Genomic DNA, 23,093 nt, shown 5'->3' on the forward strand with positions numbered 1-23,093 from the left:
TCTGAGAAGCCAGAAGTTGACGTCAGCTGTCTTTTTCAGTTGCTCTCTGCCTTGCTTTTTGAATGACAGGGTCTCTCACTGAACCCGAAGCTTGACAAACAGCTGTACTGGCTGAACGAGTGAATGTCAGCGATCTGTCTCTCTCCAAGTCCTCAGTCCTGGGGTTGCAGACACCTGCACCCAGCTTTTATGTGAGTGCTGGGGATCTGAAGCAACCACTGTACTCCTCACACGGGAATCAGCATTACCGAAGTGCAGATGTGAATAAATTTGTTTGGAGTTGTTGTCTATACCCAAACCTAGTAAAAGTCATGGCTCAGCTGCCCTCAGACTCAGGACAGTCACATTAGCCTGTAAGTGGGCAAAATTATCTAATACAAGTCTGTGCCATAACAAAGAGTGGAACCTCACAGGTTACCTTATTAAATACTGCACTGAAAGTGAAAATCAATAGTTGTGTGGTAGACTTTCCCCAACGACGTGTATAGTTTATTCTTGACTTTCTCTGTGCCGTGACAACTTTAGCAGGGTGTGTTGGACATGCCTGAAATCCCAGCACTTGGTGGCTGAAGACATGATCAGGAGCTCAAGGTCCCTTTTGGCTACATAGGAAGTGTGCGGTTAGCCTAGGCTGTAGGAGACCCTGTTTAACTTGGCCTCTCCATAACCTTTTTTCCTCTTCTCACTGTCTCATAAAATATGCTCCCTTTGCCTTCCCGAATCCTCCAGATTCTTTTAAGTTCTGTAACTCGGGATGCCATCTATCTGTCAGCTCCTGTCACCTGACTGTCCTTGGAGCTGCATATTTTGTGGGACTTCTGTACATATCAAAGTGATAAAATATGATTTTTTTTTTTAAGATTCATCAGTGTATTCGAGGCAGTTTACTAATTCATAGCCCAGCCCAACAACCTCAAAGATGGAGGGAAGTAATCATTTTGATCCCTTATAGGGGAATGGAAACTAGTAAAATTCTCCAGTGGCAACGGCAGTCATAGAAGCCGAAACTTGCTACCGTTTAGTGGAGAAACGAAATTTCCAGAGTCATTCTAATCTTACCCAGCACCACCCAAGAGGAGGCCCTGGTGAGGGCCCCCGGAGGCGGGAGGGTGGGGTCAGCAGGTTCTTTCGGAGCGAGTAGGATGTGGGTTTGTGAAGGTTAAGGAGACTGCAGTTTATCAATTAACTCATTGATCGGCCAATCAATGCCCATAGCGCCAGGCGTTGGCTCATCAGCTCCTGTCGTGCAGGGCGGCGGCAGGGCGGTGGGACCACAGCGCGCAGGCCGGTGGGGGCCAGGCTGTCCGGTGGTGGTGGGGTGGGGGGGTGTTTCCTGGGCGCGCGGACGCGCGGGACTGTGCCGGAACTGTCACTGGGGGAGGAGTAGGGCGCGCCAGGCCAGTCTCGGCTTGCAGGAGCTGCGGGAGCTGCGCGGCCTCCCAGCCGGGCGGGCGCAGCTAGGGTGGCACCTTCAGACCCCCGGCACGGCCCGGGGCGCATGGGGCCGGGGCGTGGCGAGGGGGCGTGGCCTGGGCGAGGCGCACCTCCTATTGGCTGTCCGACACCTCCCCACACCATGGCGATATAAGCCGCGGTGGCGCCCGGAGCCGCACAGCGCCCCCGCCACCGCGTCTCCCCGCTGCTGCTGCTGCTGCTTTCGTGCTCGCCCGCTCGCCCGCCCGCCATGGCCAGCCTTAAGGACCTCGAGGGGAAGTGGCGCCTGACGGAAAGCCACGGCTTTGAGGAATACATGAAGGAGCTAGGTGAGGATATACCGCCGAGCCCCCGGGTCCTGATCCGCATACTGGCATCCCCCCACCCCCGGGATGTGTGGGTTCCCTTCCACCACGCGGCCCCGGGAGCTGGGCGGAGCACCATGCGGCCGTTAGGATGGAGTGCGCGCCTTCGCCGCCGGGTTCGGGACGTGGCGAACTGCCCCACCTCTCTCTTTTTTCGGTTTCTCGCCCACGAGGCAGCCAGCCCCTCATTGCTTCCGGTCCTGCAGGGGCGCGTGCCAGACGTCCTGCTGTGGACCCCCTACAGTCAGCCCACTCAAAGTTCCGTTGTTGTTATTCCTGTCCCCAACCCGGTGCCGCCGTCCTGCCACACCACCTGACCCCATCGTGGCAGCACCCACTCCCCATGCCCACCCGGCAGCATCTTTTGTTCCTCGATGGCGCGACTCCCCTTCCCCCATCTCCGTGGGGACACCGTGTGGTAGGGCGTGGTTTCTGCAGGAGCCCTTTAGAGGCGGTGAATGAGGATGCTGCTCAGACCTCTTTCTCTGCAGCATCTCTCAGGTCCTCTCCTCGCCCCTGGCTAGGCGTGGCTCCCGCGGCGCTGGACCGGCTGCTGGCTGGCTCTGCTCATTCTGGACACAGCAGCGGGCAGCTGGTGGCCTATGGGCGAAGCACGGAGAAAAACCCCATGTGCATGGCTGTAGCCCTGCGACTGCTCTGTTCTGTCTCTTGAGTCTGGAGGGTGAGGAGCAAGGAGACCGTGGGCTTGGCTGGAAAACCATAATCAAAAACTGCTGGCCTGGGGTTGCTCACTGCTATAGGATGGGTGTGGCCTTGCAGCAGCCACTTGCCTCTTAAAACCTAGCCAGAGAGTGAGCAAGGTTCAAGTTCACTCTCACTGGAAGTAGTGCTTCGTTTTCTGTTGCCACTTTTGCCTACCCCCCCCCCTTTTTTTTTTTGGTTTTTAGAGACAGGGTTTCCCTGTGTAGCTTTGCACCTTTCCTGGAACTCGCTTTGTAGACCAGACTGGCTTTGAACTCACAGAGATCTGCCTGGCTCTCTGTGAGCAGACAAACAAAACGGACCTTTGTCGCAGATGCCAGGAAGTGGGATGGGGTTAGCTGAACAGGGATGCTCTCCGGAAAGGTGCTGCTGGGACTAGGAGACAGCTTTCCAGGCTTCTGTCCCCAGTATCCCAATGACAGTCTGTTGACACCTCCACCCTTCAGAACCAGGTTTCATTCTCTTCTAGCCAGTATCCAGCACACTGCGGGGTTCCGCCTGGCCTCTGGTGAATCATGCCTGTATTTATAATGTCAGCAGAATGTGAACGCAGATTTTCGTCTCTTTCCTTTTACCCAGTGGAAGACTAAAGTGAGTCTGGAAAGTGCCATTTGCTGGCCTCACCCAAGACTTCGTGAAGGTGCACAGGTGTGAGCGAGCACCAGTAGAGAGCACTGTTTGAAAGTAACCGGGTGCTTATGCTTGAGTGGCTGGTTCTCGGGCGTTCTGGAGTTAGGTTATCAGGCCTGACCCATAGACATCCGGGCAAGGGGAGCACAGCAGAAGGGTTCGGGAGCACAGAAACCTGGATGAGCATCGTGATAAATCATTCCACTTGGGTCATCGTCTCCTCTCTTGTGAAAATATCCCAGGTTCCTTAGGAGTGTTGTCACCAAGGAGGAGTACATAGATTATAAGCTAATGCGTAACTCAGTAATGTGGAATTTCACACCTGTGTAACTACTGTAAAGAAACAGACTACACAAATATCAACCAAATAGTCAAATCGTAGTGTTTTCAGATCACACTGGCAGGTTCCTAGTACACAGAAAGAGCCTTACCATGGAAAGTATGTTGTTAAACAGCTTTGAAATGTTTGCTTTTCCCAGGGTGGACCCCCACCACCACTACCACCCCCAACACACACACACACACACACACACACACACACACACACACACAGGAACATCGCAGCTGTGTTACGTACTATACTATTTGAATCCCTCAGGATTGATTTTTTTTTTTTTCCTTTTCTTTTCGGCATATTCTGTTAACTGTTTACCAGGGGCCTGGTGTGTGCCGGTTGGAGAATACAGTAGTTGACAGAATCTGATATGTAGGACTAAACTAGGATCTAAGTTTGCAACTTTAAATACTTTATTTTCACCATCGCCCCACTGCCTCTTAATTTTGTTTTGTTTTGGGGGCAAGGTTTCTCTGCAGCTTAGACTGACCTCAAACTCTTGATCCTCCTGCCTCCACCTCCTGAATGTGGGGATCACATGTGTGTGTCACCATGCCGGGGCGGGCCTATGTCAAGGGCTTTAGTTAAGGTTAAGGAGTAATAAAGTCTTGCCTGACTTGCTGAGGACGCGTAGCTCAGCGGCTAACAGCAGAGCTTTAGAACCACGTCGTCAGCACTCTCCGCCTCCGTTCGGTCACTTTCTGGCTAAAGGTGCTTGCCCAGCTCTCTTCAGTCCGGTGGCGACATCACCGCCCCCACCCACAAGCTCCGGACGACCATGAGGCTTACATGCGTTCTGTTGCAACACCCTGGACGTGTGCATGTCAGTGAGTGGGTGAGGGTAGGCCAGGCTGACGAAATGATTAGGACTAAATCATGGCTTCTGTTGCGTCAATTTTAACTGATCCTTACGTTACTTCCTGTTATGCAGGGGTAGGACTGGCTCTTAGGAAAATGGGTGCCATGGCCAAACCAGACTGCATCATTACTTGTGACGGCAACAATGTCACCGTCAAAACCGAGAGCACTTTGAAGACGACACAGTTTTCTTGTACCCTGGGAGAGAAGTTTGATGAAACTACAGCCGATGGCAGAAAAACTCAGGTCAGCTATAACATATTGTGAGATGAGAGAAGCTTCTAGAACGACAGATTAGGTTGCATTAACAACAGCTTTACTTATTGCCAAGAACTTAGTGTGAAAATTATTTTGTGAAGTTGAATTTATTAAAATTAGTAAAAGTCCCAGGACTGTAAAATGAAAACATCTTACAAGTTTCCAGTTCAAAAAGCACATAGTTGTATTGTGAATAAAGTCAGTAGGGTGGGTGTGGGTCATGGGAACTCGTGTACTCGGGAAGATTGAGGAGGCCCTTGTGTTTCTGCAGACGGTCTGCAACTTCACAGACGGTGCCCTGGTTCAGCACCAGAGCTGGGATGGGAAGGAAAGCACAATAACAAGGAAGATCAAGGACGGGAAGTTGGTGGTGGTAAGTGCCAAACTGCTTGTGTCGCCCTGGGGTTCGGGCTGGTGGTCACAGTTGCCATAACTGTTCTTGGTCGTTTTTTTTTTTTTTTTTTTTTTTTTTTTTTTTTTTTTTTTTTTTTTTTTTTTTTTTAACAAGAGAAGGAGATTTAGGAAGAAAATATTCAAATTAACAATTTAAAATGGAGAGCACTCGTTACTAAGGCAGCCCTTGGTGGGATGGAGACTTGATGTGATTCCCAGAGTGTAGCTGGAACAGTTTCTTCCTGCTGCATCCCTGAGAGCTTGGCAGGCTACCAAGCAGCTCTCTCGGACATATATAGATATTTCCATTTATTTAAACTAAGAGACATTTTCCAAAACCAAATGAGTAATTTAGAGATCATATTCAGGGCTTTGGTCTTCAGGATAGCAAATGTACATATATACAAAACAGCGGGTCCCAGCTCTTCTCAAATCCAGAAATGCTAAAATGCCTTTTCCCCATTGGCAAGGTCTGTGACGAGATTTTACAGGATTCTGGCCGTAGCGTGTTATTATCACCCCTGCTCTGGAATGTACAGCCAGCCTGACTTTGTATCTTTCTTCTTCTAGGATTGTGTCATGAACAATGTCACTTGTACTCGAGTCTATGAGAAAGTGGAGTAAGGATTTTGTCACCACCCTGGACAGGAGTTAGCTGCAAGAGTGAATAAGCTCAGTTCAATGAGCAGGTCATAAATATCCATACTACTTCTTTTCTTCAGTTTTATTTTTCATGACTGTGTTCGATTGTCTTTATCACCAACACTTTACGTGAAAGCCATGTCAAAGTGTTGATTTACCTAGGATCTTTCCTTTGGTTAGTAAATAAACGTGTTTGTGCTAATTCATGATGTGTGTGTGTTCTTCAAGGTAGTGGAAATTGGTGACATTGTAATATTTAGCAATTGAAAAACTCTGAGGTATTCTTCTGGGTCCCTCATGGCTAATATATCCTAGCAATTTATAGGCTTGGCCAGCTACTTTTGCAGTGAATACATGCTCAATCATTTAAGCTTGTTGTATACTGTTTGAACTTTGTGTCAACTCAAGAATTTGAGACTATTCTTATTAAAAAGTAGCTTCATAAACTTTATAATATAAAGGAAGATCCAAGCTCATACTTTTAAGTGGTGTGATTATAACATTCATAAACTGCAATGGAACATTCGTTTAGTGGTCTGAGGATGTGCCAACTACTGGGAACTTTTCTGGGTTGAGAAAAATCTGAACACTGGACAAATGCAAAGACTCTCCCAGCTTTAGAATATGGTATGCTCATCATAAGTTATAAAAGCTCTACAGCTCTCAGGTCCTTCTGTGTGCGTTTCTATTTGGAAGTCCATGCTGTACTATGTGAAGAGTTGAGTTTTAGTGAAGCTCTCTTGCATTTCTCTGTCTCAAATACAAATACCCACAATCCACATTTGAGAAATAGGTTGTAGGTACAGATCTTTGTGTACACATTCTCCAGAACAACATCAGAGGGGCTGACACTGTTATCTGTATTCTGCAAATAAGGGAATGGTTGTTTGACTAGCTAACTTGTTCAAGGACATAGGAAGTAGAGCTGGGTTGCAAAACTCACTTTGCCATGTTCACTTAATGTATCTGGTCATTTCTCAGCACAGCCTCTTTCTGGCATGTGCTCGCTGAGTCTAAAGTCCCTAAGTGAATTCAGACTTTTCTGTGACCACCTTCCATGTACAAGCATCTCAGAAATTACCTAGTCAGACCTGTAATGCCAGTGCTTAAGCAGCTGGACCATGAGTTTCATGTTAGCCTGGGCTACATTCAGGACCCTGTCTCAAAAAGAGACATTCTGGCCAGTGTGTAGCCATGAGCCACATGTGCCTACTGGGCACTAGAAATGTGGCAGGTCCGAGTTAAGCTGTGCATAATAGGACTTCAAAACCCTGGTATGAAAAGTAGACTATCTCAGTGATTTTTCTTGGGATGGGTGAGATAGGATTTCACTGGGGAACCTGCAGGCTTGCCTCCTTCTGAACACTGGCATTACAGTGCGCCACCACACCCAGCTCATGTATTTGGTTTTGATTGGACAAATGCTTTGTATGGCTTAATCATCTTTTTTTTTTTTGCAGGGTGGGGGTGGGGGTGGGGGTGTCTCCCTGCCTTTTTGTTTTCTGATAACTGTAGACATTTGACATTCTCTCTGACCCAAACACTGGGCTAAGTACTTCAAGCGTTTGGGATCGCTTAGAGTGGGTTCACCTCACATAGACTGCTACCAACCCCCATGTTTTAATATCTGTACTGATGTTCACAACTGTAGTGTCACCCCAGGTCCACATTTCTTACGTGGCAGAACAGTTGGTATTTTGGGTGAGGGAACTTTGTTTTAGATTGTGGCAAGCAGCTCAGGTTACAGCTACAAAATGGCCAAGCACCTACCACTGTGTCCCAAGCACTTCATATATTTCTAGGTACCCACTAAGGTTCCATATGCCAAGCTGAAGATCATAGGAGACCAAATGCATCTTAACCTTTTGGCACCTCGGTTCTGCTTTTCTATCAGCCAGGACACTGAAAACCAGGAGCCTCATCGATGGTTTTTGCTTCCTTTTAAATGATTGAACTTGCACTGTACTAGATTTAGTTCTGGAACACATGGGATCTCTTGGGAGATGTGCTTTTACCCCAGGTCCATTTGCTACCTCAGTGTTCCATTGACAGTAATTGTATAAGCAATGTCTCATTCCACACGAGTCTAGCATTTCTAAACCCTAGTTGGCTGATGTGAATGCTTGGACAGATAGTCCTGGAATCCAGCCCTTTTCTTTACCCCTGAGCAATCTTGTGACTTAAGACAAAGGACTTAACTCCTGTGAATCTTAGTTACATTCTGCTTCAAAGGAGGGAACACTGGTGGAACATTCTTAAATATTAAGACACAATGTGTGTAAAGTGACTAGTACAGGGTCTGGAATGATGGTAAAGGTTCCAGGCCCCACCTGTATCACCCAGTAGAATTTTCTGTGATGGTAACGGCAGGAATGCTCTCTGATGTCTTCTCCGTCCATGAAGGCGGCACTAACGGCATGCGGGTAGATACCGCGTACTTGAAATGTGAGTGCAACTGAATAGAGTGATTTAATGTTAGAAATAAAAATTTAAATACCTGCATATAGCTAGTGGTTCTGATTTGAACAGCCCAGGATGCTAGCCTGATGTTTTTCCAAAGTCAAATTTCTTATTTTCATTCCAAATCCATTTCTCTTGTAGTATTCGCCCCAATCCATAGGAATGCATTTTTTTTTTTTTTTGATTTTTCGAGACAGGGTTTCTCTGTGTAGCTTTTGCACCTTTCCTGGAACTTGCTCTGTAGTCCAGGCTGGCCTTGAACTTACAGAGATTCGCCTGCCTCTGCTTCCTGAGTGCTGGGATTAAAGGCGTGTGCCACCACTGCCCGGCTGCTATTTTTTTTCAGTTCCCAGGTGATGCTTTGAAGTTATCTTTCTTTCTGTCTTTAAAACTGCCTATCTAATAACGCTATTTGTTTCACCTTCAGAATATAACTAGACTTCAGTCGCTTCTCAGTGTCTCCACACTCCACCCTGGGTCAGATGGACCCTGCTTGCATCTCTCCACTTCCCTACCTGCTTGTGTCTTTGTCCTACCAGTTACCACTCGAAAAACAGGTTACAATACAGATGTTCACTAACTATAACAGGCCTGTATCCCCATAAGCCCAAACAAGTAATAAGTATAAACTTGTATAAGCTCAGCATGAGTAAAAACTGCTGTGATGGCCCGGGGAGATGGTTCATGGTAAGTGGTTACTCTGAAGGCATGAGGACCTGAGTTTGAATCCCCACCACTATGGAAAGAGCCAGACATGGCTGAACATGCCTGTAATCCCAGCACTGGGAGCAGAGACATGCGAGTGAATCTCTATCTGAAGCAGTGATTTTCTGGTTCAGTGATCTAGAGCAGTGGTTCTCAACCTTCCTAACCCTGCGGCCCTTTAACACAGTTCCTCATGTTGTGGTGACCCCCAGCTGCTGTGGAACAATTTTTTTGTACACTATGAACATGTATTACTTTCATTTGCTAATAAAAAGCTGAATGGCTGGTAGCTGGGAAGGAAGAGCTTGAGCAGGAGAGCCAGACTAGGAGAATTCTGGGAAGATGAAAGGCAGAGTCAGAGAGTTACCAGCAAATGCAGAGAAGCAAGATGAGAATGCTGTGCTGAGAAAAGGTGCCAAGTCACGTGGCTAAACATAGGTAAGAATTATGGGTTAATTTAAGGGTAAGAGTTAGCTAGAAACAAGCCTGATTTATCAGTTGAGTATTTATAATTCATGTTCAGCCTCTGAGTCGGTTATTCGGGACCGGGTTGTTGAGACAGGAAACGCCCATTCACACCCAGCCATAAAATTATTTCGTTGCTACTTAATAACTAATTTTGCTACTGTTTTGAGTCATAATATAAATATCTAATATGCAGGATATCTGATATGAGATCCCCACTGGGGTCAAGACTCACAGGTTGAGAACCACTTGTTTGGAGGCATTAAGGTGGAGAATGGTAGAAGACGGGATGTCCTGCTCTGGCCTTTGCATGGGCATTCATGGTCACATACATCTATCATTCATGTGCAAGAATCATGCGTGCAGTGTGTGTGTGTGTGTGTGTGTGTGTGTGTGTGTGTGCGCGCGCGCGCGCGCGCACACACACACACACACACACACACACACACTGCGCTGAGGATTGCGGAGATTGCTCAGTGTATAAATGTGCTCACAGTGCAAGCATAAGGACCCGAATTTAAGTCCCCATCACTGTATAAAGCGTTGGGCATTGTCACACGTGCTTGTCACTCCCCTGATGTGGCGCTGGAGGTGGGCCGTAGGCACAGGAGAATTCAGACTTAGCAAGAGACCCTGTCTCAAGGGAGTAAGGCAAAGAATGATAGAGTAGGACATTCAATGTCTTGCTCTAGACTCTGCGTGGGCACACGTGTGTATACCACATGCATAACACACACACACACACACACACACACACACACACACACACACACACACAAATAAAAGGAAAGCAAAGAAAAAATGCATAGAATACACTTGAGCTACTGACCCCACAGTGCACAGCACAGCATCCTACAGGGGTCTCTTGTTTCTCTCTGGATCACATGGCTGACCAGGAGATACAGCTTGCTGCTCTGTCCAGAACCATGAGAACAGGGAGAAAGTCAAAATTCTAAATGTGAACTGCGGTTTCTACTGAAGATGCATGATAATAATATTATTACTGCATCAAAAAATCATAAGGTACAGCATTTCAAGGGACCACTCAATGCCATGTTTCCATTGGAACTGCTGACTTTACATTTAGTCAGGCATCGAAGCTGACATTACAGTGTTATATCTGATTTGCCGAGTCTACCAACCTCCTGAAAGTTGCTCCTGGTTTCATCTTCTACCACTCACCTCTCAAACCCTGTTCTAACCACCCTGGCCACCGTGGATACAATCATGTCTCTGACTCAGGGCCTTGGCGTCTCTTGTCACCTCTGTACGGGACAGCCTTCCCCAAGGAACCCTCATCACTTCCGTTAGGTCTCTTCTCAGCTGTCTCCCTGGGAGACCACACTGGGCACGATTGCTACCAATGCTCACCCTGTTCTCATTTACGCTGACTGCTCCGTTTGTCCCCACAGCCTTTCCTGCCTTACCACGCCTTTGCTGGGTCAGTGGTGAGATTGCTTTTGCTATTATCTGTCTTTCTCCACTGTGGAAAGTAAGTGACACAGAGAAGGGGCTGATTTTATAGTACGCCTTCCTCACACTTAATGAGCAGAGAAGTCAGTCAATTGACAGCACCCGAGTCACCACCAAATACATCCTCTAGTAAGCAAATTGCTTCTCACTATTAAGTGCTTGTTTAACACATTTCAGCGTTCCTTTATGGTGTTGCTTTAATTTGTTCTTTTAAAATCTTATTTTGTGCATTATGTAAATTTTATTAGGTCCTTTACCTACCCATAAGAAGTGTGCTTGGTGACTGGGCTACAGATGTGTGAATAGGAAGTGATGATCTCGGCCTCAGCCTTCTTCTTGAGCTGGTGGATGGTAGCCGTCTGGCCTGCTCTACCTGGAAATGGGCCGTCTATCTGGGCCCGTGTGGAAGATGAGTACTCAGCTGAGAAGCAACATCTGTTCAAATGAATGGAACCACGGTTGCTGCTGCTCTTCTTTTAAATTTTTAAATTTATTTATTTATTTATTTGTTATTGATTCTTTGTGGATTTCACATCATGTACCCCGATTCCCTTCATCTCCCTGTCCCTTCATTTCTGCTCTCTGCCCTTGCTACCTCCCCCCAAGATAAAATAAAATTTAAAAGAAAATCCAAAAACCAAAAACAAACAAACAAACAAACTAACTAACTAACTAACAAAAAACCAAATATACAAAAGCAAGATAAAACGTTGGCATGGAAGCTGTAGGGTGGCCCAGTAGGAAACACAGGTAATACTCTTAGGTCCATCCATCTTTACTTGTAAGTGTTCACTGCAATGAGTCATTGGTCTGGTTCGAGGCCTCTGACTTCTGCTGCACCCTCCATACTGGGCCCCCATTGGGCCTCCTCTGGCTGGAGAGATGGCTCAGCGTTAAAGTCTAGGCTCACAACCCAAAATATAGGACCCAGGTTCTTTGCAGAGCACAGTGCAGCTTAGACATGGCCTATCACCAGAAAGACGGCAAGGCATGCTCAACCCTCCCCCGCCCCAAAGAGACATGGCTACGAGCGGATGTCACCGATGTCACCTCTGGATTGTACCTTTTCCCCACTTTGAGCCTTGCTGCAGAATAGGATGATCTCGAATTCCCAATCCTCCTGCTTCCATCTCTCAAATGCTGAGATTGTAAGACGTGCACAGTCCCTGTGGTCTGGGGATTGAACCCAGGGCTTTGTGCAAGCTAGGTAAATATTGCATCAACTGAGTGACACCCTACACCCTTAGCTCCTTTTTCTTTCCTCCTTTCTCTCTCTCTCTCTCTCTCTCTCTCTCTCTCTCTCTCTCTCTCTCTCTCTCTCCTTTTTTGCTTTATTACTAACATTTTAGTTAATAGAGTGCTTACTGAAACAATGGGTGTCATTATGACATTTTCATACGTGCATATCATTGCACTTTGTTCATATTCACCCCTATTACCCTCTCTTGCCTCCCCCCTTTCTGGTCCCCTTCATTCTCCCCCTTTGTGCCTTTATCTATATTTAGATAGAGATTCCACACAGGAGAGAAAACATCCAATATTTGTCTTCCCTTGAACCTCTATTACCCCGCCGTGTTCCCTCCTTCCCTTACCTTTGGACCACTGTGTCCCCTCACATAGTCCCTCGTTTGCTTTTGTGTCACACACACACACACACACACATACACACACACACACACACACACACACTCACACACACAATTTTCAGTGATGACTGACTTTCTTCATCTGGCTTATTTTGCTTAATTCACAGGATGCCCTCCAGTCCCGCCTTTTGCCCTATCGTTTGTAGATTATGTCCTTGGGCAATGCCAGCATCCATCTGAAAGTGACAATGAGTGCCTAAGGAGGCCGAGACATGGTGAGTCATGACTGTGAGACCCTTGTGGGTGGCCAGAATCACTGCCATTATATTTTACCCACAATGGTTATATTTCATATATTGCTGACATGCTTTCTTGAATCTTAATGTCATCAACTGTTTCCTCAAAATGCTGGTGTTTGCATTTGCACTGTGATGATAAAAAGGTTGAAAGTCATGTGTTTTTATTAACACTGAAATTTTAAAGTCAACACTTCTTGCTGTATTAAAATCAGTGAATGTCTATTGCCTGTCTGTTCATTTAGGAGGGTAATTACAGCTTTCTCCTGGATTGTCTTCCTTTTGTTTTTCCCTCTGCTGTATCCCCTCAGAGCTGACAGCTGCTCAGAGGCTCTGTGAGCCGTGGGTGAGAAGACCTGAAGCTGGCAAACTGGTTTAGAGAGCTGGGTGACGTGTATTTTGCAAGGTTGTGAAAGGCAGAGTGGTATGACTCGCTGTTGGTCACACCACTGCCACACCAGGGCTGGAAAATAACTGGAGTCTTATGACATCTGGTCTGTCAGGCTCTGTCACCAGATCACAAGGGAGCATTTTTTTTTACTGTCTGCTCCTCTTCTTCCTCCCAGTCTCCTCTCACACTGCACACTTTGAACACTTCTGGAAAGAAGACTGTGTCTTTGGAAAGGATCACTTATTTATTATTATTATTTTTTTAAAGGGCAGCAGCGTCCAACACAGAGAGCAAGTTAGGGGGGGCAGGGCAGGCTCTTTGTCCTGGAGCTGACACTATATTGGGAGATGGAACACACACAGGCCAAACAACCAGCCTAGTGGGGTGCAGACAGCTGGGAGTGGGGGAGAAGCCACATGATGGGGTGGTCAGGGAAGGCTCTCAAAGGTCATATTTGAGCCAGCCCTGAGTGAAGAACAGGGGTAGTCGGGCAAATATCTGGGCCCAGTGTGTTCTAGGTGAAGAGATAAGCAGTCGAGGCAGCCCCAGATGGGGCCACAGGGCCACAGATGACAAGCTTCTTGGAAGAAAGCAACGTAGGGCAAACTGTACATGCTGTTTAAGACTTGAGAGGGAGGAGAGCATGTGGAACTCTAGGTGTTCAGGAAAGACATGAGTCTGAAGGTCAGTGAAACCACCAAGAGTCTCACGGAGGAAGGGATGGGTGCTTGTTCAAAAAAACAAACAAAAACAAACAAACAAACAAACAAACAAACAAACCCGATTCCTTTGCTTCCCTTCGGTGATGAGAATGAAAAACTAATATTTGGAATACCTCTTCCTAGAAACTGTTGTAAGTAACCGGACAAAGTAGTTTTCAAAAATCTCCTCCAAGTACCAGTGGTTTAGTAGAGTTGTGAGCACTTACGTGATTCAGATCCAGGTACTGAAGCAGCATGTCTAACTGCCCGGGCTGGTTTTCTGTGGACTGTCACTTGTGGAGGTGGACGAGTCTGGGAGACTGCGCTGTATTTCCTGCAACACAGGAAACAATTGGGCCTTTGATGACAGACAAGCAGACAGACAGATTCCACCCTCTGTATCTGTCTCAGGGACTGATCTCCCAGCAGGTGAAAATTTGCTGGTGAGTGCTGCTTTCAATAGCAGAGAAGTGGAAAGGACCACCTTCTAGAAAGAGGGGATTGGTTCCGCATCTGTACAGAAAAATTCTAGCAGGAACTAAAAAGATAAAAATACTAACAGTAACAGAAAAATCACCTTACAAAGAATGCATTATAAAGTAACAAATAAAAAAAAATAGCTTGGCTGTCAAATATCATATACACTGTTGGCCCATTTTGCATATTAATACATGCATATATTTAGAAGACTAGAACAATGCTGATATTGTTTATCTCTTGGGGATGGGGTGATATTGAATGTCTTCCTTTTCTTCTTCTTTTTCTTTTTCGAGACAGGGTTTCTCTGTGTAGTTTTGCACCTTTCCTAGAACTTGCTTTGCAGCCCAGGTGGATCTTTGTGAGTTCAAGGCCAGCCTGGTCTACAGAACAAGATCCAGGAAAGGCACAAAGCTACACAGAGAAACCCTGTCTCGAAAAATCTTTTCTTATATACTTATAATAAGGAAAATACAAATATTATAATACAAATAGTTTGATTCATGTTTTAATAATATGTTTATACTAGGAATACGGCAGAAAAATACAAAGAATGAAAGAAACAGCCCTGGAAATCTTGTGACAATAGAACACATATGTTAGTATTTCACTCTGATGTTCTAGAAGAATTCTTTACACATTAACATGAAATGCAGCCAAATATTTTATATGCAGGATTATCACGCCATGTTCTTGACATTACTCATTTTCTTTTAAACCCAAGCAAATATGTGTAGATCCGAGTTGCATTCTTCTCCCTCGGGGCCATTTAATTTGTGCTCGCTCTGTGCCTCCTCAGTGCCCCACTTATAGATGTTTAAGATTCTGATTTTGATTCAGATTCTTTACTAGTCTGAAGAACATTCTCATATGCTGTTGCAATGAAATCATTCTAAGACATACAAGAGTGTTTACTTTTCAGGTAGACCCCGGAAAACACTTGCTCAACTTAGCTTACAATATCCAGCACGGGCAGCAGACAAAGATGACCTCACGACAGTGACCGTGCTGGCCACGTGGTCAGGGAAGCGTCCATGGCACACAATAATTTTCCCCAGCAGGCAGTTCCATTACCCTAACGTGGATCACGTCCTTCCCATTTGTATTAAATATCTGAAGCAGCGAATCATTTGTTCTAAAGTCCACCCCGGGGACTAAGTTAAAGAACTGGCATTTGATATCGTGGACAACGGCTTTCTTTGTCATGTATTGGTTTTTGTGTAAGGCCTTGAGTTTGTTTAGGCACAAAGCCAGTGACTTCCTCACCGTCTTCTGCATGCATGGCCCTGCCAGGTGTGGGTACCCACGTGTAGAGGTCTCTGAAGCCATGGCACTTGCTTTTTGTTGTTGTTGTTCTTATTTTTCTGTTTCTTAGTTTCTTGAACTAGACTATTACTGAAAGAAAAAAAAATATAAGGGAGAAAATCCCAGAGAGAGGTTTCAGAGCTTCAAAAGAGCAGCCACGAAAGTGACATTCACATAGAAGTTTGGGCAAGTTACACAGAACAACAAAGCCGTCTTTCATGACAGACAGCTGGTCTGACCACAGTTTCGGTAAGTTACACGGCCAAATACAGAAACGAAGCTCGCTGACTCAGCCTGCTGCACGAACCACCAGACCCGGCAGCTCCTCCCGCAGCCATGCAGGGCAGAACCACAGGGCCTGCAAACGCTACCCTCTCCGGAGCAGGCAGCCCGCTGGAAAGTGGCCAGGTTGGAGGCTGCCCTGTGTAATGTGTCGTTTTACCAGATGAGCGCCACACCCAGACACTTCGGAGAGATGATCGTGATGGAAATGAGGTCATCTGAAAACTTCATACTACGTGGAAATAATTCTGAGGGCCAGCAAAAGGCTCTTCTGGGATATCGAATGCTTTATTCTTGGTTTCAAAATGCCCTTACTTACTTTCTTCCAGCCTCATATCTAAGACTGACCCTGAAGAAACTGGAGAGACTTCTTATTAACCCACTAACTATAGTAAATCAGCACAGCTGTGGGCTTCAATGACCCTCCTGTTCACTGAAAGCCATGTGTATTGTCGTATGCAGGCCTAATATCGTTCACCCTCAAATGCCTTCCCCGTTTTTCTTACTGTAATTAATTGTACAAAGCAATGGACTTCATTACGGCATTTTCATACACCTTTATATCATACTGGGATTACATCCACCTCCCGCTGTCTTTTCTTATCCCGCCCCTTCTCATCCTCGTCTCCTTACTCCCCCTTTTTACTTTCATGGTATCCCCCCTCTACAAAACCAGATATGGTAGAAGACCTGCAATATTTGTCTTTCTGAGTTTATCGTCTTTCGCTCAACATGATGATCCTCAGCTTCATCACATTTTGTGTGTGACCAGCACGATTTTGTTCTTCTTTACGTCTTATTCATACTCCACTGCATATATGCACTTCTTTTGTTCATTCATTCCAATGAGCACCCAGGCCAATTTCACAGCCTAGCTACGATGAGCCTGCTGTGATGAACATGGCCGTGCAAATGTCTCTGCAGCTTACTGACTTGGATTCTGTCGTGTAGGTATCCAGAAATGGCAGAGCTGGACTGTACGGCAGTTCTGTTTTCTGAAGAACTTCCATACTGATTTCTGTATTGTCTAGTCTAATTTGCATCCCTCCAAAGGGTATAAAGATTTCCCCATCATGTCCTTACCAGCATTTGTGGCTGTTTTTGGGGTGGTCACTGTTCTGGTGGGGATGAGATGGAGTCTCACTGTACTTTTGATTTGTATCTCCCTGGTAGCCAAGGCTCTTGTCTCCTCTCTGTTTCCTTTACTATGAAGAAATGTTTAATTTCATTGGTAAATGATTAATGTCATTTCATGAGGTACTGATGTCCTTCTCTGAAAGTCATTGCCAGCTGGGCTGGTGACACATGCTGGTGATCACAGCACTCAGGAGGCTGATGCAGGAAGTTCACAAGTTCAAGGCCTACGCGGGTTACATAGTGAGACTCTGTCTTAAAAAACCAAAGTAAAGAGGGTTGGAAAGATGGCTCAGAGGTTAGAAACATGTACTGCTCTTACAGAGGAATCAAGTTCAATTCCCACCGCCCACATTAGGCATCTCACAACTGCCGGTTACTCTAGTTCCAAGGGGATCCAATGCTTCTGGCCATTTGTACACATGCTTACACACGTGCAGCTGGCTACTGTTGCCCATCCTGGTGTAGAAGGAGAAATGTTTCTGGGCCCAGCTCCTAGATGAAGAACTACAAGCAATTATCAACTGTAGAGAGAGAAAGAATGAGTCCTTCCCAGAGATTAGCCATCTAATTGGTTATACAACACCAGGTGGTCAGCCAGAAACATGTGCATACAAGCAACACTAAACAGACTCAGCAGGCTATATTCCTCTGTGTGTGTGTGTGTGTGTGTGTGTGTAAAACAATCACAATTAAAGAAAAAGAGGCCATGAATTTGAAAGAGGGGGTAGATGGAAGGAGAGGGAAAGGAAATGATCCAATAATATCTTAATTAAATTTAATAAAAAATAAAATAAATCTTAGGAAAAAACATAAAAACAAATAAAAATTTAAAGAAAAGGCATGGCCTATATCTTTATGTCACAGTTTTCCTCCAGCAATTGTAGAGTTTCAGCACTTACATTAATCTTGTTGATTGATTTTCGGCTGGCTTAAGTTGAAGAGGAGATAGCAGGATCCGATTATACTCCAGTGTGTGGATATCTTGTTTTCTTAGCATCGTTTGTTGAAAAGGCTATCTTTTCTCAAACATGTTCTTGGCTCCTTTGTTGAAACTCAGTTGCTCTGCCTGTGTGGGCTTATTTCTGGGTCGTCTGTTCTACTGCATTGATCTACGTGGCTGCTTTCGGGCCAGACAATGCTGTTTTGGTCACCACAGCCGTTCCATGTGACTTGAGTCAGGTATTGTGATCTGCCAGCCTTACTCATTCTGTTCAGGATTTTTTGGCTAGTCAGAGTCCATTGTGTTTCCATATGAATTTTAGGATTGTTGTTTCTGTCTCTATGGAGAATGCCATTGGAATTTTGATGAGAATTGCACTGAATTTGTAGATTGCTTTGGGAATATGGCCATGTTCACAGCATCAATTTTGCTAACCTATGGCCAGAGGCTCAGCTCTTCATCTTCTGGTGTCTGCTTTCTTTTCTTCCTGTGATGCTTTGTACTTTTGCTCTCATAGGTTTTTCACCGTTTATTTAGCTTTCTGCCTATGTATCTTTTGAGGCTTGTATTAGTTGCTTTTGTGTTGCTGTGACCAGAATACCTGACAGGTAGCTAAGATGGAGCAGGATTGACTTTGCTCATGGTTTCAGAAAAGTCAGATATCTATGCTTGGGCCCATGCACTGGGACACAGCATCACAGTGCCCAGAGCTCATAGTAGAACAGAACTGTTTATGTATTTTTTGCCTTGTTGCAAATATAAAGAAAAAGGAGAGAGAGAGAGAGAGAGAGAGAGAGAGAGAGAGAGAGAGAGAGAGAGAGAGAGAAACATAAGCCAAAGATCTACCCCTAGTGGCTGACTTTCTCCAGCTAATTCCCAACCTCCTAAATTTTTCCGGACTTTTCCAAGGTATTTCCAGCAGCTGGGGCAAAGCTCTCAACACAGGAGCCTTTGAGAGGTTACACTTTAAGTTCAAACCATAACATTCTGCTTCCTACCCTTCTCCCACACCAAGCTTTTAAAAATATCTTGTTTGAGAATTTCAGACATTTATGTGATGAATGTGTTTTGATAAAATCCATCTCCTCACCTTCAATTGTTCCCCACCCCCATCACGTCTTTTTTTTTTTTTTTTTTTTTTTTTTCTGGTTTCATGTGCTCCCTTTCTGTCTTTTAAAAATCCACGGAGTCTGTTTAGTGCTGTGTATATGCACCTGGGTGAAATACCGTCTACTAGAGCAAGGATAGCCTTTTAGGGACCTCATCTGTGAAGACCCCGACAGCCATCTTGCCAGCAGTCTCTCAGTTACTGGTTGGACTTTAGATGCCCCTCCTCCGTCCGAGGCTGGCTTGATCTTGAGTAGGGCTTGTGCATGCAGTCACAGTTGCTGTGAGCTCATATTGCAATGGTCTGTCATATTCAGCAATAGAGTATCAGTGCAAATGTTCCCTACTTCTGTCCCTTACAGTTTTTCCATTCCTCTTTTCTGCAATGATCCCTGAACCTTGGGGTGAGGGGATGTGTGATGTAGATGTTCCATTTAGAGCATTCCACAGTCTCTTATTCTCTATGTGTTGACTAACTATGGTCTCTGTATTAATAACCATGTACTGTAAAAAGAGGCTTCTCTCTGATGAGGGTTCAGAAAGGCACTCATATATGGATATAAAGATTAGAACTTAGGAAGCAGTTTGAGACTATGCTCATTTGGCAGAATAATAGTATTAGGTTTGCCACAGGGCCTATGGCCTAACCAGTGTCAAGTTTCTGACCCAGTTAACAGTGACAGGATGAGTTCCATCTTGTGGAGCAGGTTTTAAATCCAATTAAATAGAGTTTGATTGCTCCCATAACATTTGTGACATTATTGCACAAGATATGCCAATATGCCATGCCAGTCATTTTTGTAGTTCACAGGGTTCACGCTGGGGATGTTTTTCTGTATGCTGCGAATGTGTTGCTCTGATTGATTGATAAATAAAATGCTGATTGGCCAGTAGTTGGGCAGGAAGTATAGTATGAGGGGACAAGAGAGAGGAGAATTCTGGGAACAGGAAGGCTGAGTCAGGAGTCGCCAGCCAGACACAGAGGAAGCAAGATGTAAAAGTACCACAAGTCACATGGCAACTTATAGATTAATAAGTTGGGTTATTTTATTTATTATATTATATTAATAATGGGTTAATTTAAGATATAAGAACTAGATAGCAAGAAGCCTGCCATGGCCATACAGTTTATAAGTAATAAAAGTCTCTGTGTTTTTATTTGGGTCTGAGCGGCTGTGGGCCTGGGCTGGCCTGGAGATAACTCCAGCTACAGGTTCACACCTGGATGAGACCTTTGATTCCTTTCTCCTCTAGCAGCATGCATAGATTATGAGGAAGGCATTTGTCCTCCAGTATATAGTAATTCCATTTAATGTCCCCTACCCCCATCCTACTTTATACCATAACCTGTGTTGTATCTGCCTTCTCTCCATGGCTTCTTACTAGTTTTCTAACTGTTACATGTACTCCAACTTAAACATACACATATCTGAAGGTTCAAATACGTTGTCCACACATTAGAGAGTTCATATGTTTGCCTTTCTGTGTCTTGGTTACTTCACTCAAAATTATTTTTGCTAGTTCCATTAATTTGTAATTAAAGTTTTCTTTGCACCTGAATAATACTCCGTTGTGTAATTGTATCACATTTTCATTATCCATTCACAGTTAATGAACATCTACGCCAGCAGTTCTCAACCTTCCTAATGTTGCAACCCTTGAATGCAGTTTCTCATGTTGTAGTGACACCCAGCCATAAAATTATTTCTGTTGCTACTTCCTAACCGTAATTTTGCAACTGTTATGAATCTTAATGCAAACATCTGTGTTTTCCATTGCTTCCCTGTGAAAGGGCCATTTGACCCCCAAAGGTTGAAAACCACTGATCTAGGTTTTTTCCATTTTCTGACTACTGTGGATAGAGCAGAAATGAACATGGATGAGGAACTCTCTCTAACAGGATCTAGAGTCCTTTGGGGGATATGCTGAGAAGTGGCAGCTGGATCATATGGTAGATCTATTTCTATTTTTGTGAGGAAACTTCAAACTGATTTCCATAGTGACTGCACCAGTTTGCATTCCCATCAACAGTGAATAAATGTTCCCCTTTCTCCACACCCAGGCCAGCATTAGTTATGATTTGTTCTTTGATCTTAGCCATTCTTACTGGGGTAATGTGAAATCTCAAAGTACTTGTCACTGTAGTTCCCTCATGCTTGCTTTCTTACTATTTAGTGTTTTTTTTTTTCCTTTGAGTTCTTTGTATGTTTTAGAAACTGGCACTTTGTCAAATGCTCAGCTGGTAAAATTTTTTTTATTGTTTTGTAGGCTACCTCTTCACTGGAATGTAGTGTCTGTTGCTGAACCAAGACCTTTTAGTCACATAAGGCCCCTTTATCAACTATTGGTGTTAATGGCAGCCCTGCAGGTGTCCTGTTCAGAATTTTTTTCCTGTGCCAATAAATTCAAATGTAGCCCCACTTTCTCTTCTGATTTAAGGTGTCTGATCTTCTGTTGAGGTCCTTGGTCCCCCTGGAGTCGAGTTTTGTGCACAGTGAGAGATTGGGATCATATTTCATTCATCTACACATGGCCATACTGTTTGACCAACACCATTTGTTGAAGGTCCTATCTTTTCTCCAATGTGCATTGTTGGCCCCTTTATCAAAAATCAGGTGGTGGCAGGAGTGTAGGCTTGTATTTATATCTTTAATTAGATTTTATTGACCAGTTTCTGTGTTCACTCCAGTACTATGTTGTTTAAATTAATATAACTCTGTAGTGTGATTCAAAAGAAGGGATGGTGAGACCTCCAGCAGTGTTTTATTGCTCATGATTATTTTGGTTATCTTGGGTCTTTTGAGTTTCCAGATAAACTTTAAGGTTATGGTTTTCAGTTTCTGTGAGGAGTTGCATTGGAATTTTGATGGGGATTATGTTGACTCTCTACTGCTTTTGGACTGATGGCTATGCTCACAATATTAATTCTACCAATCTATGAGCATAGGAGGTCTTCTCACCTTCTTGTATCTCTCCCCATGTTCTCTTCCTTATCTCCCTCTCCCTTCTCCATCCACACTTGATTCTCCCATTCCATGCCCCATATCTATCCATGACTATCTATTCTATTTCCCTTTACTAATGAGATGTATCTGCCCTCCCCCCCAGTTCCTTACTCTATACAGGTATCTGTGGTTATAGAGATTATAGCTTGGTTACCTACATAAGTGAATACATACTATTTTTGTCTCTCTTGGTCTGGGATACTTTACTCAGGGTGATTTTTCTAGTTCTACCCATTTACCTGAAATTTTATGATTTCATGTTTTAATAGCTGAGTAATATTCCATTGTATTTTTCTGTATCCATTTTTCGATTGAGGGACATCTAAGTTCTTTCCAATTTCTGACTATTATGAATAGAGTAGCAATGAATATGGTTGAGCAAGTGTCCTTGTGATAGGATGAAGTGTCCTTTTGGTATATGCCCAAGAATGATACAGCTGGATTGGTAGATTGATTCCCATCTTTCTGAGGAACCACTACACTGATTTCTATAGTAGCTGTGTGAGTTTGCATTCCTTCCAGCAATGGAGGAGTGTTCCCCTTCCTCCAAATCCTCACCATCAAGAGCTATCACTTGTGTTATTGATCTTAGCCATTTTGACAGGTATAAGATAAAATCCCAAAGTAGTTTTGATTTGAATTTCCCTGGTGACTAATGATGTTGAACATTTCTTTAACTGTTTCTCAGCCATTTGAGCTTCCTCTTTTGAGAATTTTGTTTTGATCAGTACCCCTTTTTTAAAATTGGCTTATTTCTTTTCTTTTTCTCTATGATCAACTCTCTAAACAGTATTTTGTGCAAATTTTTTTTAAATTTTTAATTGATTTTTTTTGTGTATTTTACATGATGCATCCCAGTCCCACCCAACTCCTAATCCCTTCATATCTGCTTTCTGCCCTTGCAACATCCCCCCCCCAATAAAATACAATTGAAAAGAAAAACCAAAAACCAAACTGAACAAACAAAAAAGAAAAAAATCTTGGGTTATTTGTTTTCTTGATAATCTATTTTTTTTAGTTCTTTATATATTTTGGATATTAGCCCTTTATTAGGTGTGTAGTTGGTAAAAATATTCACTACTTTGTCTGAATGATGGTGTCCTTTGCCATTCAGAAGCTTTTCAAT

The 23,093-nt window shown here is 44.4% G+C and overlaps 1 protein-coding gene across 2 annotated transcripts; it reads left to right on the forward strand.

The window, feature by feature from the left end:
- The first annotated feature begins 1,369 nt into the window (after window positions 1–1,369).
- On the forward strand, window positions 1,370–5,843 carry Fabp5 (fatty acid binding protein 5). Of its 2 annotated transcripts, XM_028887564.1 has the most exons (4): window positions 1,370–1,763; window positions 4,418–4,590; window positions 4,874–4,975; window positions 5,566–5,843. In XM_028887564.1, exons 1-4 carry the CDS (start codon window positions 1,685–1,687, stop codon window positions 5,617–5,619), a joined length of 408 nt encoding a protein of 135 aa, XP_028743397.1. In that variant the 5' UTR covers window positions 1,370–1,684; the 3' UTR covers window positions 5,620–5,843. The 2 variants fall into 2 exon arrangements, with proteins under 2 accessions (XP_028743397.1, XP_028743398.1); XM_028887565.2 differs by lacking the exon at window positions 4,418–4,590 and having other exon boundaries at window positions 1,516–1,763; window positions 5,566–5,606.
- Window positions 5,844–23,093: the final 17,250 nt, after the last annotated feature.

Source organism: Peromyscus leucopus, chromosome 2, assembly GCF_004664715.2.
Source record: "Peromyscus leucopus breed LL Stock chromosome 2, UCI_PerLeu_2.1, whole genome shotgun sequence".
Lineage (NCBI taxonomy): Eukaryota > Metazoa > Chordata > Mammalia > Rodentia > Cricetidae > Peromyscus > Peromyscus leucopus.